The sequence below is a fragment of the Cervus elaphus genome, chromosome 14 (genome assembly GCF_910594005.1).
Source record: "Cervus elaphus chromosome 14, mCerEla1.1, whole genome shotgun sequence".
In the NCBI taxonomy this organism is placed as follows: domain Eukaryota; kingdom Metazoa; phylum Chordata; class Mammalia; order Artiodactyla; family Cervidae; genus Cervus; species Cervus elaphus.
Window position 1 is genome coordinate 64,191,188 of NC_057828.1, and position 19,212 is coordinate 64,210,399.

The window sequence follows — 19,212 nt, forward strand, 5'->3', positions numbered from 1 at the left end:
GCCCTCAGGATGGTTTGAATACTAGGAGAAAGCCAGTGGCAAATGTGTATCAGCCCGAGGTTCAGTTGGCAGCACTCCGGCACTGGATGAAAGAGAAGAAAGTCTCAAGGGCCAGGCGGGGGCACAGGGCCACAGGTGCATGACCCTGCCTGAAGAACGAAGGGTTTTGGAGGCCTGGGGAGAGGTTGGTTCATCCAAGGGCTGCACTTGGTAAAGGGCGCCTGGACACATCTCATGGCCGGCTGCTTCTCTCTTTGATGTTAGCTTTACTTTCCTCCCCTTTCCCACGTCATCATCCCTGATTATCTGACAGTTGCTTCTCCACCAGCTCTTGTTTCTTCTCATCGCCTTTCTTACTTTCACCTCCACGGTTCCTTCGACTGCTCACCGCCCCCATCCTCGCATTTTCCGTTCCCTCTGCCATTTTTTCTTCCTTTCTTTACCTGTGCCTTCCTGCCTTTTAATAGCATCCTTGACTTCCTACCTCCATGTTCCAACATGTCCCTTGTTCGTCTCAGAGTTGGGGAGGAGACTTTCATTTACAGTGGCCTTTCTTATGATGTGAAAGAGCATCTCGTGTATATCTGGGTATCCTAGGAAACAGAATCCTGGTTTCTGAACGGGGCAGATTACTCACTGTGTGTGTAAGACAGCAAACCAGAGGGAAAGCAGCCTCCGTGTGTGTCCCTCCAAAGACTGAGAATACAGTGGGCTTTCCCTGTAAGCAGGATCAGGGGAGCATTGACCCCATTTTCATGGGGTTCTGATTCTCTCTAACTATACCTATTCCTGAAGCTTCTCTTTCCTTCCTTTCCTTTATTTTTTAAATTTCTGTCCTGATTTTCAGTTCTATTGTCCATGTTTCTCCTTGTTCTCTCTCTAGTTTTTTTCCCTACTTATTAGAAATTACATCAATCCCCTCCTTAGTGTGTCTCTTTTGCCTTGGAAGATAGAATCAAAAGCTCCTTATTTTCAGATGAGCTGATGGAAGTTTGGGTTGGAAAAGACAGAGAAAATGTGTGAAGCTTGCCTAGCTCCTAAGATGCTTTTGAGACTAAGCTTTCTTTCTAGTTCTTATTTTGAGGTTGGATCAACATAGTTATAGAATCTTAAAAGAAACCTCTACTGGCTATTTAAATAGCCTTCAACCCAATGTTGGAACCCTCTTTCCTTCATTAAGAGGGTTCTTCTGCTCTGTTCTTGAATACTTTTAATGTTAGAAAGTCATTACCACATAAAGCAGCCTACTTGTTGGCTAGCACTGCTTGTTTCAAAGTTACTACTCATGACTATAATCTGGATCTGTGTAATTTGTGCCTGTTGATCTCATATGTGCATTCTCAAGATAATACAACATAAGCCTTTTGTTCACGTTTTAAAGGAACTTCAAGGTATCTTCTTCAGTCCTTGAAATATTTTGGAGAGATTCCACTGAAAATAATTAAATGAAATAAACCATTCTTGCCACCCTTTTGCTGTATGGAAAAGTCAGTTTTCTGAATGACTCATTCCTCAGCAGTTCCATATAGCTGAAATTGTCCTGGAAGTTGTAAGGAAGAAAAAGAACTATCCTATACAAGGAACACTAAAATTAGACAAAATTGTAAAAGCAATATTATTAACATTTGTGCTAGATATAATGTCTAGTTTGTTAGATATAATGTCTACTTTGCCCATTAAAGTTTAGAGAACACTCATAATATTCAGTGCCATGTCATTTTATTTTTGTAAGTAGGCCATGGTACTCCCCCAGTTTCTAGATGAGGGTAGTGAGGCTCATAGAGGTTGACTGGCCTCAAGGCACCCAGTTCTCAAGTGCATGAGTCAGGACTGAAACCTAGTTCTTCTGATTCTTAGTCTTCTGCTGTGTCTGTCATAAATACTTAAGTGTCTTCGTCTCTCCAAAGTACCTGCAAATGTCATGGGATTATATGAAATAAATTGTCTCCTCAAGACAAGGTACTTGGTGTACACAATCTAATAGGATTGTTATGGATTTTTGTTTTGTGTGTGTCTGTTTCTGCATATGGCTGTGGAAGTAGAAAAGTGAAAACAAAGAAACCAAATCCAGCTCAGGCAGTGATTTGGGGGCAATTATAAAAATACTCTATGGGGACCAGTGATGCTATTCCCAAAGTATAAGCATCAGTATGATTAATTTTGTTTGGTGAAAATTCTAAGTGTCAAGGTAAAGAAGAATGAGTTACTCCTTTACTGCAGTTAACCCAGAGAAATTTCCCGAAGGAGATAGGAAACAGGGAGTTCTAAGAAAATTTTAAATAAAAAATGTGAGGGCTTTGATAGATTGGAAAGTTGTTATCATTCAGTCACTAAGTCGTGTCCAACTCTTTGCAGCCCCGTGGACTGCAGCATGCCAGGCTTCTCTGTCCTCTGCTATCTCCCAGAGTTTGCTCAAATTCATGTTCATTGAGTCAGTGATGCTATCTAACCGTCTCATCCTGTGCCGCCCCTTTCTCCTTTTGCCTTCAATCTTTCCCAACATTACAGTCTGGGAAGAGGGGAAGGTAATTGGCAGGACTTAGAGGAGGGTTGGGAACATGGTTTTGGGGCAAGAATGAGACAGATGCTGGGGACCTCGTGTTTTACTAATGACTTGAAACTAAGATTCCAATGTGATGATCAGTTTTCCTCCTTTGCAGAGTGAAACCCTGATGTGACTAAATTTAATCTCGCTTGGAATCACTGGTGATTCACCCAAGCTCAGGTGCGCCCACACGCAGCTGGCATCAGCTCTGTGCGCTTTCCAGGCTGATCCTGCTCTAACCCAGCTTCCCCCCACTCCCCATGGAGCTAGCGGAGAAAACCAGACTGTGGTAACCTTGACCCTCTGTGTCTCTATCTGCAGCATCCTGGCTACTGCGGGAACCCACTTCAACACCCATGTGGACCTGAGGACCCTCCGGGCCGTGCGTGTCCTGAGACCCCTGAAGCTCGTGTCGGGGATACCTAGTGAGCATCCGTCTTCCCTCTTCCTCCTCTGCTAAGAGCTTTTCTGTTGTGTCCTCAATCAGATCCAGGGATAAGCAAGAAGTAATTTCCCCAGAGAGGAAGCCCCTGCAGTAATAAAGAGAGGACCTGCAGCCATCTGGCACATTATCTTCCATTTTAAAATTTAGCAAATTTTTTCACATTTAAAAGATAATAAAGATCTTTACAGAAAATGTGGAAAGGAAACAATACAAAATTGAAAATGAAGAGTACCCATTATCCTGTCACTCAGAAATCAATTTTGTTAACATTTTAGCATATTTTTTCATTCATTTTTTCCTGTGCATTTTAATGTATGTGGGATCATAATGTATTTTTTGATTTTGGATCCCATCATGCACATTTGATTTTCCTGACACTAATAATTCTTCAAAAGTATGACTTTTAAATCTGTCTTATATTCTTTCTTATACCATCCATGACTTGGGTAGTCCTTTCTACGTTACTATTCATTTAGGTTATTTTCAGCTTTTTTTTCCTTTCGTTTTTTTTCCCCTAAATAGAAATAGTGTGGTAACAAACGTCTTTTGACTTAAATATTATTCAGATCCCTGATTATTTTCTTAGACTAGAATCCTAGAAGTGCAAGTTTTGGGTCCAAGGATGCAGTAGTTTATGAATAGTGGTTGTACTAATTGTGCTTCCACGACAATGAATGGGAGAGCTGGGTCTGAGATGAGAGTCATGGGAAAGATGAACTTTGTCCTTGTTCTTCCAGACTTACAACCTAGTAAGACAAGGCCTAATTCCCTTTGGGAAGGAAACACATTCTAGTAGGTTTCATCTGTAAGAAGAATCCAGAAGACAGTGTGGTGAAATGAATAAGGGAAGGGTAATAGGCATGTAAGTGATCAGGGAATAAGTGAAGAGGAGCAAGGGGTTGATTCCTCTGGGGAGGGGCGATGGCAGTCTTTGGCTTGACATGTCTTGGTTATCCCTTTGTGAATCATTTTCTCATCTCAGGACCAGTGGTCCTTTTCCCTCAAAGACTTGGCCCTTTCTCCGAGGAGAGGGTACACAGCCTGCCCTGTCGGGATGCTAAGTGAGGGCTCCGTTCATCATTCTCTTTCTTTCCTTCCAGGCCTACAGATTGTGTTGAAGTCCATCATGAAGGCTATGGTGCCTCTTCTGCAGATTGGCCTTCTGCTCTTCTTTGCTATCCTCATGTTTGCTATCATCGGCTTGGAGTTCTACAGTGGAAAGTTGCACCGAGCATGCTTCATGAACAATTCAGGTAGGGTCACTATTTGCTGACTTCTCCTTCTTCCCTTCCTCTCTCCTTTGGTCATGGGGGTAATTTCAGGATATTTGGAGGTTAATTGGAAAACAAAGTATGTCCTATCCCAACCCTAGAATTAGAAGCAGAGGCTTCCTAGTCATCAGCTTTATGAGGTACAACCAGCCTAAAGATCCCAATTGCACACTGATACTGCAAAGCAAATAACCTCTTAGGTTTATAGTCTGTTTCAAATAGAAGGTCTCAGCTGCCCCATCCCTCTGTAGAAGGCTATCAGAAGGCATGTCAAAAATCATCTGCCTGAAAAATTACTCTTTGTACAGGGGACTCTTTGGCCCACAGCCAGAAAGGCCTCAGGAGTCTGAAGTCAGACCTGGGGCCCTCCAGATCTTGGGGACGTTTCCCCCCCATGCTCAAGCTCATGACATTCCCCCTCTCTGCTGTCAACCATGCATAGTGTGGAAGAACTGAGGGAGTTCTGAGCATGACTTGGCAGTGGTTAAATTAGCGAGGTATACAAGATCTCACATTCTTGTCTCTGTATCTTGTTTGTTCAAGTTGAGCAGACTGCTTTAGGAGGAAAGATGGCAGGGGAGAGGTTGAGTGAGCCCAATTAGGTATGATATTTTTATGAAAAGAATCTTTAAAGGATATCGTCCATGTTGGATTTGTTTTAATTTTTGTCTTATTCCAAATGAGGAATTTTGGCCAGAAAAAACAAGGAGTTAAGACCCACGAAAGGGACTGTGGTTTATAATTGTTTCCAAGGAACCCAGAAACAGCAGAGGGGCTATCCTGGAGTCTGAAGTTAGAAAATCACTTAAGATTTTGCCTTCAACTCAGACCCTTCTGGGTGATACCCAGTCCTGTAAATTCCTGTGGGGCTCAGGAGATGGTAGAAGATGTGACCTGCAGAAGGTGGAGGTGGGGGGATGTGTGGAGGAGGCTTCATTTTCAGAGCAGGTTGGGAAACACTGGGTTGAACACATTACAGTTTGTGAGCTGTGACGTGTAGCGATGCCAGAAAGGGGTAGGAGCTAGAGACAAGGGGGATAAACCTTCTTGTGGGAAATAGAAATGCATGCTTGTGGTCTCCTGGGGTTATTTGCAGCTCATGTGAAACATCACATGGTTTATCCCCCACCCTCCAAATGTGTCTGCAGGTATTCTAGAAGGATTTGACCCCCCTCACCCATGTGGCGTGCAGGGCTGCCCAGCTGGTTATGAATGCCGGGACTGGATCGGCCCCAATGATGGGATCACGCAGTTTGATAACATCCTTTTTGCTGTGCTGACTGTCTTCCAGTGCATCACCATGGAAGGGTGGACCACCGTGCTGTACAATGTAAGTGAGCTGGTGAGGGGCCGGAACAGAAGGGAAGGATCATGGAATTAGGCTCCTGGCTTGGTTGGGGTTGGTTAGCCGGGGGAAAGGAAAGATTGGAAATGTGTATGGGGGTGTGCATGTGTGTGTGTGGACTCAACTATGGTAGGCTTAGAAGTTTCTATGCCTCTGTTTTTGCCCTCTTGCTAAGCACACAGCTTCTTAATAGAGTTAGGAAATTACATGCCATATTTGGTGGGTGAACAATGCTAGTTAAATCAGATCAGCTCAGCCATTATAGAGTATGTTTTGCTACTGGTTTGACGTGGTGGTAGGATTGAGTGAGGGGTACCAAGAGTTATAGATTTCTTGGTTGCTGTCTTTAAAGAACTTACCATTGGTCTGGAAAGATATTCCAGTAGTTCTCGGCACTTGGAATCAGCTGGGAGGGAGCTTTAAAAATGTACACCGCCAGGGCTCTACTCCAGACTAATTAAGTAGGAATAGCTAGGGATAAAGACCTGTCATTGATTTTTTTTTTTAAAGCTTCCTAGCTGATTCTAATATGTAGTCACTCTCAAGAACCATTGCATTACATGCATGTAAGAAACATGCTTAGTTGTAAGATTCACTAGGGATGCTTGTTAAAAATTCTGATTCACAGGCCCTTTGGAGATTTGATTTCATGTGGTGTTGGTGAGCTGAGCTATATGTTTTACATGTGCTTCTGGTGATTCCTATGATCAGCCACATTGGGAAGGTTGTAAGTTGATGTATAAGACAAGGCTGTCTAGCTGCCTGTCTGGGATGTTTGGGGATCCCTGCTTGAGGACAGAAGTTAGGGTGACTACTGAAGTGTCTTCTACTTCCCAGAGTCTGATCTTAATAAGTTATGAAAGGTATAGTGCAGAGTCTCGGAGAAGGCAATGGCACACCACTGCAGTACGCTTGCCTGGACAATCCCATGGACGGAGGAGCCTGGTGGGCTGTAGTCCATGGGGTCACTAAGAGTCGGACACGACTGAGGGACTTCATTTTCACTTTTCACTTTCATGCATTGGAGAAGGAAATGGCAACCCACTCCAGTGTTCTTGCCTGGAGAATCCCAGGGACAGGGGAGCGTGGTGGGCTGCCGTCTATGGGGTCGCACAGAGTCGGACACGACCGAAGTGACTTAGCAGCAGCAGTGCAGAGTCTAAGTTCTAAAATGAAAGAGTAGGGAGTTGTGTGGTTTGATGCTTAGGGGAGCCTTGAGAGGCAAAGCAATTTGGGCAAATTGTCTTTGTAAACAGGTGTTCATAAAGGTTTGTACTCTCCTATGCCTCCCAGCCATCCCACCCTAGGGCATATCCGTTTGGAGCAATCATCATCTCACTTGCCCTCCCCTAGCCTTCTTTACCCTAAGGCACCCTCATATTCCTTCTAACCTGATTCTCCTATCCATATAAATGTAATGGATGGGGCATTGGGTGATTTACAAAAAACCCCCTTTAGAATGACTTCGGGACATTATCTATACTGGAAGGAAAAGAAATGCTGTCTTAGGAGAGACTCAACCAGATTGTCACGGAGAAAGAGCCAGGGTCCATATAAGGCCCATACAAGTAGGTGCCTAGTAAATGAGCATCATTAACTTGGTCCCATCCCCACGCCACATGAGCAAGGCAGGTGGGGCTTTGCAGAAAAGAGCCGCAAGCTTTTCCCGTCGAAGATCTGGAGAGGTGTGAAGTCCCAAGGACCAGCATATGCCTGGCAAGCCCAGGGGTTATGTGTGACCTAGAAAAACCTTGAGAACACTCTGGGATTCTTACCAGATGTGGGGGTGGCAGGGAGGAGGGAAGGGAGACAAGGTTGATGAGGCCAGTCACTCCTCGTTTGAGATGTGAAGGTTGTCTTGAGGCCATGTCACTCAGATTAACCAAGCGCCTCTGGAAATGACAGCACTGGGCCCCACAGTGGCTGGTGTCATCTGTGGGGCTTTGGGCAGGATGGCTTTCAATTATATGTGTAGATTCACCTAAGTGATGTGTTAAATGCACTGAAAGCCCGAAAGGAGAAGTGTTGCATTTGAAGATACAGGCAAGATCTGTTGGTCCTCCAGGGCCAAGACTCAGAAGGTACTGAGATAAGCAGGAGTCACTCATCACTTGGTTTAGTTCCTTTGTTCATTCATTCATTCATTCTTTCAACATATATTTGTGAGCATCTGTGATGTGTCAAACAATGTGCTAGGCACATGGGGAAACAGGGAGAAAAAGTGCCATGACCTCTGTGCTCCTGGTGCTCTCTTCAGATTCCAGCCTCTCTCTGGTTGTCTGTCTAACATAGGTATGGAGGTCACACAGAGACAGTGAACTTGCTGTCCTGTCTAGGTGTGCTCTACCGAGAAGCAGGGAGAAAGCAGGGAGAAGACGTCAGACGGCAGATCCTCTGAAACCTTTCATTGTGTGGGCTCCCAGGACCTCAGACACGTAGTACCTCTGACTTCCAGGCCATCAGTCATTGAACTTCACCTTACTGAAGGCCTCCTGCTACCCCTGTGTCTGGATCCAGGCTTGAGAGAAATCATTGAACTGTAGGACTGGCTTCCAAAAAGTGGCTGGCTGCTCATTGGGCAGAATGAACTCATGCCCACTTTGAAATGACGTCACTTTCCAAAGCTTTGGATCTAGGGAGAGGGCATGGAGCCAAGAGCCCATAGGCAGAGATAATGGACATAGTGAGGCTAGTATCTACCCCTTGATTCAGGAGAAGCTGGATGGAAAAGGCATCCCATTTTCAGCCAGTAGAGCAAGGACAAAGTCTGGCTCCCTAGGAAGAGAGGAAGTCAGCCAAGACCAGCTTCCCTTGAGCAGGGAACTGGGGTGTGAAGCATGGCCCAGGTGGAGCTGTCTTATAGGAACTGGACACACATCCTAGAGTTAGGGTTGTCTTCTGCTGGAGGAAGTTTCAGAGCTGGGTGTCTTCATACTGGTGGGGGTAGGGCTTACAATATGTGGGGGAATCACATCACACAGGCTTTTGTTGAAAAAAATTCAACAGAGTGGATTTTAAAGGTGTTATTGACATTATTCAACCATTCATGAATGAGGCAGCATCCCATCTCACATCTGGAAAGGAGCGCTGAGGAGCTATACAAAATGAAAGGCTTTTAGAGGCAGAAGGGCACTGGACCAGGAAGTTAGTAAAAAGTGGATTGGTTGTAGCAAGGTCGCTTTCCTTTAAGGCAGGGGTCCCCAACCTCTAGGATCTAATGCCTGATGATCTCAGGTGGAACTTATGTAATAATGAGAGAAATAAAGTGCACAATAAATGTAGTGTACTTGAATCATCCCCAAACCAGCCCACCGCCACCCCCAGCCTGGGGAAAATTTGTCTTCCACGAAACTGGTCTCTGGTACCAAAAATGTTGGGAACTGCTGCTTTAGGGGATGGCAGGGTTTTATCAGGCAGATGACCTCATTCACACTGACCAGGTGATTCCTGATTGCCTGGTTTAAGAGCCCATTTGTGGGAGAGACTGACACTGTAATAAAGTTTTGGTTTGGTGACATGGGGCTTAGTGTAAGTGACTCTGTTTTGGACCTATTGTCTTGTTGTTTTTTTTTTTTTTAACACTGTTAATTTACCCAAATTCAACTAGTCCGCTTGGACCAGAAAGGGGATTCAGAACTTGTGGACACAATAGGGGAAGGAGAGAATGAGATGAATGGAGAAGGTAGCTTTGACGTATATATCATACCATGAGTAAAACAGATAGCTGGTGAGAAGTCATGTAACACTGGAATCCCAACCTGGTGCTCTGTGACGACCTCGATGTGTGGGTCGGGGGAGGGGAGGGAGGCTCAAGACGGAGGTGATATATATATATAATTATGGCTGAATTATTTTGTTGTACAGCAGATACTAGCACAACATTATAATACAATTTTCCCACAATTAAAGAATAAATTTAAAAAAGGATCTAGGATATGGGGAAAAGAACATTTAAATAGTGGAGACTAATTGACCTACCACTCCTCTCCTGTTTATGCCCATTAAGAGTATGAGATCAGAGGTACCTAGGATCTTGGCTGGAAAATTGCAGATTCTTGTAGCCCATGCCAACAATACCTGAGTATTTATTTTTTTCTCTTAATTTTAACTTAAGATTTTGTAAATGAAAAAGTTTTATATATGTATTAGAACCGGTTACACACTACTGTATTAACTGTGAATGACTAAGTCGCCTTGTGCGAATGCTAAGTCCCTTCAGTCATGTCCGCCTCTTTGCAACCCCATGGACTGTAGTCCATCAGGCTCCTCTGTCCATGGGATTCTCCAGGCAAGAACACTGGATTGGGTTGCCATGCCCTCCTCCAAGGGATCTTCCCAACCCAGGGATCAAAGCCAGCTCTCTTATGTCTCCTGCATTGGCAGGCGGGTTCTTTACCACTAGTGCCACCTGGGAAATCCCTACTCTGAATACATGCATGTATGTATGTATGTATGTTTCACCATAGAGGAAAATCAGCCATGGTGCCTTTTATTATCACCACTGTTCACAGGTTGCAGATATAACTGGTTGATTTCCCTTTCAACCACTCATTCCGGAAAGGCCCAATTCACCCAGCTGCCGTATTTCCTCACAAAGGCCACAAAGAAAAGGGAGCCCCTTTTTCCTATTCCAATGTCTTCTCTATTTAATGGTCACAACAAATATGTAAGATTTATTGGCACCAGTTACGTTTGAACCATTAGGAGTGCCTTCATGTTGACACTGTACACAGAAGCTCTCTCAAACATGTGGACTCAGTTTAACCTTTTTCTATATACTGTAAATGCTTCCCTGGTGATAGCATCCCTTTTCTGCTGTACAAACCCTTCCTAAATGCTTCCTGTGACCTTGTATGGCTCCGCTGTTGATTTTGGTTAGCTTCATTTGCATGTAGCCTTTCTCATTATCCTGCTTGATTGTAAGGGTAGGGGAGAGTTCCCATTGTCAGGGCAACCTGGAGTCCTGCGTGCTGAGCTCCATTTAGTTTCTCCCAGAATTTCAACTTGGTTTGGTCACCCTCCAACTGTATTCTTGGCGTCCCTCCCTCTTGTGGTAGAAAGATGCAAAGCAGTCTGTGGTTCTGCTGGCTGCTTCTCCCTGTTTTGACTATCTCTGCAAAGGTCTCCACCACTTGCAGACTCTCCCCTATTCTTACTGGTTTAATTTGTTTCATGTCTCCTAATCTGGAGATGACTCTTGAGAATCCCTTGGACTGCAAGGAGATCAAACCAGTCAATCCTAAAGGAAATCAGTCCTGGATATTCATTGGAAGGACTGAGGTTGAAACTGAAGCTCCAATACTTCGTCCACCTGATGCAAAGAACTGACTCATTACAAAAGCCTTGATGCTGGGAAAGATTGAGGGCAGGAGGAGAAGGGGGCGACAGAAGATGAGATGGTTGGATGGCATCACCGACGCGATGGACATGAATTTGAGCAAGCTCCGGGAGCTGGTGATGGACAGGGAGGCCTGGCATGCTGCAGTCTATGGGGCCACAAAGAGTCGGACACCACTGAGCAACTGATCTGAACTGATTCTGGATGGGTGTTTGTCCTCCAGGACAGTGCCGTCTTCTCTCTTGGCTCAGTGCAGTTCACTCTGCAAATATGACTGTGGTTCCAGGATTAACTTCTAAACTTCTTCACCTGAATGAGATGCAGCTCTCAGATCTGGCTTTCTGCTGATTCTGGTCTGAATTGGGTTTCTCTGTTGTGACTCTGGTTTTGTGGTCTCTGCTGTATGTGGTTATCAGGACTAATATACAGATTGCAGGGGTTCCCAGTCTGTGTCTGCAATTACTCCAACCTGTGCTCTTCAAGTCCAATTTTTTGAAATATTTATTCATTTGGCTGTACCAGGTCTTAATTGGGGCATGTGGGATCTTTAGTTGTAGCATGTGGAATCTAGTTCCCTGATCAGGGATTGAATCCAATGCCCCCTGTGTTGAGGGAGCAGAGTCTTAGCCACTGGACCACCAGGGAAGTCCCAAGTCCAGTCTTTTGATCTGTATTTCATCTGTGTTTTTCACTGAGCTGTTTTTCTTCTCACTTGGTGTCTATAACTCATGCAGATATGCATAGTTCTTGGAGGCATGCTGTTTCTCTGACTTTGCAGGTATACGCCAGTTTTATCTGTTATGACTGCTTCAGCGCTCTGTGCTGCCATGAGAGAGATTTTTTGATGGTTTATCCAGTCTTAGGACTTTAAATACGATCTATACCCTGACAATTCCAAATTTATGTCTCCAGCTTAAACTTCTACTCTGAATTCGTTTATCCAGCTCTCTCCTTACATCACCATATAGCTATCACAAATTCTTTTCCTGGAAAGAAAATACTCTTTCCTGGCTTTTGGCGAGAAGAGGAGAGTCTCCCTCATTCTCAGAAGTCCTTTGGTCCTATGACTCGCTTTTAAGTTGCCTTCTCCCACCTGCATATAATTAATAGTTGCTGAATAGTTAACAGCTATTCACTTTTTACCCCGTTGGCATTTATCTTATGTGTGTTCTGCATAAGCACGTTGAAAGAATAAAACCGTATCCGAGGGTTGGTGGAAAACTGCCATCTTCAGCTTCCTGAAGCTTCTCTGATTTTATGGTATCTACAGAGAATGTGTTTGGTGCTGACTTCCATGTGACTGGGGAATGTGTCTACTCATCTCTGCTTTAGTTTTCATCACCACCTCCTCCACATGCCCTGGGAACAGAACATACTCAAAACTCATTTGACAAATAGGGGCCAGGAGCCTACCACCATCTTCTGGTGTCAGAGTGATAAGGTGTACCAATTAACCTAGGATAAGGTATCCAGTAGGTAAAATTTGTGGATTTCTGTAACCAGTAAGTCATGCTCTGGTATAGGCTGTTTTTCTCTCTGCATCCTTGTCTGCATGACCCTGTTCCCATGTCCTAGCAGGAGTCTGGGACCCAATACAGATGCCACCTGGAATCTGACATCAGTGTCTGTTGATGTATGACTTATCTAATACAAAAAGGGATTGATAAGTATATCCTGGAAATTAGACTTTCCCTGTCCCATGAGGGCTGAGGGGTGAAGTAGATTGGGAAGAAGATGAAGAATTGAGTTGGGACATGAATGAGGAATTTGAGATGCTCAAATGGTGTTGTAAGGAGAGAGTTGGATAAATGAATTCAGGGTAGAAGCCTAGATTGGAGATACAAGTTGGGAGTTTTCAGTGAATAGATGGTATTTAAAGCCCTAAGACTGGATAAACCATCAAGGAAGGGACTATCTAACCATAGGGAAGAGGTTCGAGAGCTGAGTTCCAGTGTTGAGATGTGGGTGAGTTAAGGAGTTATCAACAAGGAGACTGAGAGGGAGCAGTGAAGGGGGTCAGGGAGGGATGGTGTCCTGGAGGCCAAGGGAAGAGATTGCTACAGAAAGGAGGAAGTAGCAGTGATCAGCTGAGTCCAATGATGCCTAGGGATGGGTTAAGTAAGTGCTAAGAATTTATCATCAGAGGTCAGGAGAGGGCAGTGGGAGGGGCAAAAGCCTGATTGGGGAAGGTTTAAGAGAACGTTGGAGATATGGCCATACTCATTGTGGTGAGTTTTGCTGAAAGAGGAGCAGAGAAAACGGGAAAGGTAGATGAAATACCATTTGCTTTCTGATGAGAATGAATCTTTCAAGACGAAAATCATTGCTGGTGGAGAGAGAGGACAGTTGGTGGAGCAGTCTTTTAAAGCAGGTGAGAAGGGGGGTGGGCTCCTGGCCCGGCAGAGCCCATGTGGAGGATTGGGCTTGGCACCCAACTTCATGGTTCATCAGTAGTCCTCGGAGGGAGGCTGCAGAGGCTGGGATGTGGGTAGGGTGGCGGGAGCTCGTGGAAGTTCTCCTATTGTTTCTATTTTCTCAGTGAAATTGGAAGCCAGGTCATTTAGCAGAGGGTGGGAGAAGGGAAATGCTGGAAGTTTGAGGGAAGGTGGAAATAGTTTTCCAGAGAATGGAGAAATGAGTGGAGTGGGGCTGTAACTGCTGGACTGCATTCAGGACCCACTTGGGGTTCGTGTTGCTGGGGTGAAGGTGAGACCAGTGAATGTGCTATGTTTTCCTCTGGTCACATTTGGCCCCTGAGGTTCAGGCAGGAAGTAGGTACAGAGCTGACTTTTACCAGAGTAGTTTTGCCAGGTGAGCCTAATGAAATGAGCATTAGGAGACTGACCTTAGCAGAACAGTGAAATTTGACCTGGGTAGGAAGGAAAGAGAAGGGGGTGACAGAGGATGAGATGATTGGATGACGTCACCCACTTAGTGGACATGAGTTTTTGCAAGCTCCAGGAGATAGTGGAGGACGCAAGCGTGCTGCAGTCCATGGGGTCTCAAAGAATCCGACACGACCGAGTGACTGAACAACAAAGAAAGGAAAGAGGTGGGGGAGAGACAATGAAAAGGGAGTAAATGTATTATAGGCCCTTTTTCAAATGTTACTCTGGAATCTGCTGGCTAAATTCAGTGTGTGGAATGAGTTGAGAAGCCTGTCTCATTGCATGGAGGAAGTAGGAAGTGAGTTTTAAAGCCAAATGTTCTGATTTCTAATTTGGTGCTTGAACTGCCCCCAATAGAGGGAGAGTGAGTGAGGGAGGGAAGGGTGTGTGTGCACACACACGTGCAGAGTAAGCTGTGACCAGAAGGTGTGGATCACCTCGTGGGCCCTCCCAGACTTCATTCCTGGGCGCCCGGCCCCGCTTCGGCCCAATTCAGAGCGTGGACTTGGGGAACTTTTGGGGACTGAAACCTACCAGGCCCGCCCACCTTCCTCACTTGCATTGTACTCCGTCATCTTGTTTTCCTCCTCAGAGTGTCTCTTTTTAAAAAAACACATTTATGTTTGTAGCTTCTGCTGCTGCCTTTGGCAGCCTGCTCTCATGTGAATCACTTGTCCTCTCTCTAAACCCTACAATGCCTCCCGCCTGCGTCCTGCCCGCTGGGCCAGAGTCCAGGGTCCACTATTTCCAGTCCCTGGCTCCCTCTGTGGGGGAAGAAAAAAAAAAAAACCTGTGATTTTCTTTCTTCCTCGCACATATTTCCATCCATAGCTGCTTCCATCCTGAAATTATTCCCACTCTTTCATATCCATTTTGATTTCTTAATAATTTGTCAAGCCAGAGATGTCCTTCTGTTTGGGGTTGATTCCAAATATGCTAAGTTTGCCTCCTGATCGGGTGCCTGGATTTCACACCACGCACCAGGCCAGTCTCCAGATCTTTTGTCTATGCGGACCCATTAGGCTGGCTCAGGGCTCTTGGCCTTTCTTTTAGCCCACTCTAATACACAGTTTAATTTCTGATCCCTGGCCAGAGACCTCAGGCGCCTGGTGTGTCATACAGCCTTAGGCCATGATCTCTCTGTTCTGAGGCAACCCCGTGCCTGAGGACTAAGGGGCAGAAATTAGCTGGGGTGGTACGGTGGTGACTCAGTGGCTGTTTCAGGCACTTTCCACTGGATCCCTCGGAGGCCAAATCCTTAATGGAATCCCAGCTAGACAGGGATGGCACAGTGGCAGCCGCTGGCACTAGGCAAGCCAAAATGGTCTGTCTTCATTTTTCCCTCAATTTATCATTCTCTAGAAAAGTATTTATTGAGGGCTTTCTTTCAGTGCCCCTCGGAGTGTGGTCCATCTTGGAATCGGCTGAGGGGCAATTAATATAATTACAGATTCCAGGGCTCTGCCTGGATCTAACGACTTAGCAGCTGCAGAGGCAGGAGGAAGGAATATGTATTTTTCACATGCGCCCTTGTGCTTCTGAGGCTGCAGTGAAGTTTGAGAATGACAGTTCCCTGTGACAGTAATGACTCGGCCTGGGGAGGGTGTGAGGTGGTCGGCGTAGTGGGGGCCTACCGAAGAGAAGCCTTCAGCCTGTCTCTCCCACTGCGTGCATTTCCATGAGGTCCTACTTTAATCAGTATCTGTGTAATACAAACTAACTGATACCCACGGTGGGCTCTCAGGAAAGAGAACAAGGACCATTGGCATTTCCATTCTCCTGAGGGCACGTTAGAGTTTCCCTGGTGGCTCAGTGGTAAAGAATCCCCCTGCCAAGTAGAAGACTTGGGTTCAGTCACTTTGTCGGGAAGATCCCCCGGAGAAGGAAACGGCAACCCACTCCACTATTCTTGCCTGGAAGATCCCATGAACAGAGGAGCCCTGATGGGCTACAGTCCACGGGGTCACAAAGAGTCAGACATCACTTAGCAACCGAGCGCGCATGCGTACGAAGGCACTTTGCTGGCTGCCCTCCTCCCTCTCCCATCCCCAGGCCTCTGCCCTTGGCCCAGAATCAGGGACTTGTCAGCTGAGATCTGTAGGTGAACTCTGGTGGCTTCACAGAATTGTCTCATTTTGTTTTTAAAATATCTTAAAAATGTTTTTTAAACAATTGAAGTGTAGTTGACTTACAGTATCTCAGGTGTACAGCAAAGTGATTGAATTATACGTATCCTTTTTTTTTTCTTTTTTTTTTTTTTATTAGTTGGAGGCTAATTACTTCACAACATTTCAGTGGGTTTTGTCATACGTATCTATCCTTTTTAATTAGAGGTTAGATATAGCTCCCTGTGCTATCCAGTAGGTCCTTGTTGTTTTTCTGTTTTTCATATAGTAGTGTGTATCTCTTATTCCCAGATTCCTAATTTATCCCTTTCCTGCTTTCCTCTTTGGTAACTGTAAGTTTGTTTTCTCTGAGTCTGTTTTGTATATAAGTTCATTTTTATCAATTATTTATATTCCACATATAGGTGATATCATATGATATTAGTCTTTCTCAGTCTGACTTTACTTACTATGATAATCTCTTAATGTGGTAATCTCTAGGTTCATCCAAAAAGAAGTCTGTCACTGTTTCCCCATCTATTTCCCATGAAGTGATGGGACCAGATGCCATGATCTTACTTTTCTGAATGTTGAGCTTTAAGCCAACTTTTTCACTCTCCTCTTTCACTTTCATCAAGAGGCTCTTTAGTTCTTCTTCACTTTCTGCCATAAGGGTGGTGTCATATGCATTTCTGAGGTTATTGATATTTCTCCCTGCAATCTTGATTCCAGCTTGTGCTTCCTCTAGCCCAGCATTTCTCATGATGTACTCTGCATATACGTTAAATAAGCAGGGTGACAATATACACCCTTGAAATACTCCTTTCCCAATTTGGACCCAGTCTGTTGTTCTATGTCCAGTTCTAACTGTTGCTTCCTGACCTGCATACAGGTTTCTCAAGAGGCAGGTCAGGTGGTCTGGTATTCTCATCTCTTGAAGAATTTTCCACAGTCACAAGAATTTTATTGTGATCCACACAGTCAAAGGCTTTGTCACAGTCAATAAAGCAGAAGTAGATATTTTTCTGGAACTCTCTTGCTTTTTTGATGATCCAGCGGATGTTGGCAGTTTGCAACCATGAAATTAAAAGATGCTTGCTCCTTGGAAGAAAAGTTATGACCAACTTAGACAACATATTAAAAAGCAGAGATATTACTTTCCCAACAAAGGTCTGTCTAGTCAAAGCTATGGTTTTTCCAGTAGTCAAGTATGGATGTGAGAGTTGGACTATAAAGAAAGCTGAGTGCTGAAGAATGGATTCTTTTGAACTGTGGTGTTGGAGAAGACTCTTGAGAGTCCCTTGGACTGCAAGGAGATCCAACCAGTCCATCCTCAAGGAGGTCAGTCCTGAAAATTCACTGGAAGTACTGATGCTGAAGCTGAAACTCCAGTACTTTGGCCACCTCATGCGAAGAGTTGACTCATTGGAGAAGACCCTGATGCTGGGAGGGATTGGGGGCAGGAGGAGAAGGGGACGACAGAGGATGAGATGGCTGGATGGCATCACCGACTCGATGAGCGTGAGTTTGAGTAAGCTCTGGGAGTTGGTGATGGACAGGGCGGCCTGGCATGCTGCAGTGCATGGGGTTGCAAAGAGTCAGACAGGACTGAGCGACTGAACTGAACTAGGTTCATCCATGTTGCTGCAAATGGCACTATTTCATTCTTTGTTATGGCCGAGTCATATTCCATTATGTATGTGTGTGTGTGTTATACCACATCTTCTTTATGCATTCATCAGTTGAAGTACACATAGTTTGCTTCTGTGTCTTGGCTATTGTACATAGTGCTGCTGTGAATATTGATGTGCATATATTTTTTTGAATTAGAGTTTTTGTTTTTTCTGGAAGTGTAATTGCTAGATCATATGGTAATTCTATTTTAAGTTGTTTAAGGAACCTCCATACTGTTCTCCATATTGGCTGTACCAATTTGCATTCCCACCAACAGTGTAGGAGGGTTCCTTTTTCTCTACACCTTCTCCAGCATGTTATATGTAGACTTTTTGATGATGGCCATTCTGACCAGCGTGAGGGGTCAAATCATTGTAGTTTTGATTGGCATTTCTCCAATAATTAGTGATGTTGAGCATCTTTTCACGCGCCTGTTGACCATCTGTATGTCTTCTTTGGAGAACTATCTGTTTAGATCTTCTGTCCATTTTTTGATTAAATTGTTTTTTTTTTTATATTGAGCTGTATAAGTCATGTGTTTTTAAAACTAACTCCTTGTCAATTGCAGATATCTTCCCCCATTCCATAGATTGTCTTTCATTTTGTTTTTAGTTAAAATATATCTTTTAACAGTCATACTTCCTTGAATCCAAGATACATATTCTTGATTAGAAGATCTACTAAAAGCTTAATAACAGCTTTTAAAGGAGGGGGAACCCTACTACATTCTATATGTTACATATTCATATATTTTGAGTTTTAAACCCTTGTCTGTGAAGAAAGGGGTATCTTCAAATTGAGGAAGTAGAAAATCACAGACACACAAAAACTAATTTAAAAAGCATAATAAATGTGCTTGAGACCAAATCTTCATTCTTGGAGACTACCTGTGGACACCTGGCTTGTTTGTAGAGACCCTGTAGGAAAGCCATGTTTGCCATTTCTGTGTTTGTTTGAACTTCGTGTAAATGTGCTGTTGATTAGAAGGCCTGTAGTGCTGTGTTAGTCTTTTAAAAAATTCAAGTCTGAGCTTGTTTGCTCACAGAAAGGGATATAAGTGAGCACACTATTCCTTTTCTGTGTGATTCAGGATTTTCTCACTCCTGTGAGACTAAAACAAAATATGGAAATAAACTGGAAACCAAAGCTGATTCGAGACGGCAGCAGGCATCCTCACCCGAGCTTCAGGGCTCGTCTTCCCCAAAACCACCTCATGTTTTGAGTGAATGATTCGGCATTACATATATGTTTTATATTATAAATACATATATATTAAGTTGCAAAAATGTATTTATTTTTTATCCTCTCTGTATTTTCTGCATTGACGTTCTGATGTAGATCTTGTTTGACGCAATGTCTGTTAATAGAGGTGGTGTAACAGTGGTTATGAATCCTGGTCCCACCTTTACTACCTGTGGGACCTGGGCAACTTAATCTCTGTTGTCCTTTTCTGTAATGTGAGGGGAATTATGTTACCCCGCTAGTAGAATCGTAGTAAGAATTAAAGGAGGTAACTTGGGTAAAACCCTTGGCATGTGCCTAGCACATAAGAAGCACTAGTGGTATTAAATAATTCTTTAGAACATTTTGGACAAACCACT

At 44.3% G+C, this 19,212-nt stretch overlaps 1 protein-coding gene across 3 annotated transcripts in view; it reads left to right on the plus strand.

Annotated features, from left to right (window-relative positions):
- The window catches only part of CACNA1E (calcium voltage-gated channel subunit alpha1 E), a 412,948-nt gene that overhangs the window by 180,009 nt on the left and 213,727 nt on the right, over positions 1-19,212 (plus strand). For all 3 annotated transcript variants that reach the window (XM_043923905.1, XM_043923907.1, XM_043923906.1), the window contains exons 5-7: positions 2,867-2,970; positions 4,091-4,243; positions 5,410-5,591. In XM_043923905.1, the coding sequence (XP_043779840.1) occupies positions 2,867-2,970; positions 4,091-4,243; positions 5,410-5,591 (439 nt within the window). The remainder of the gene's footprint in view (positions 1-2,866; positions 2,971-4,090; positions 4,244-5,409; positions 5,592-19,212) is intronic.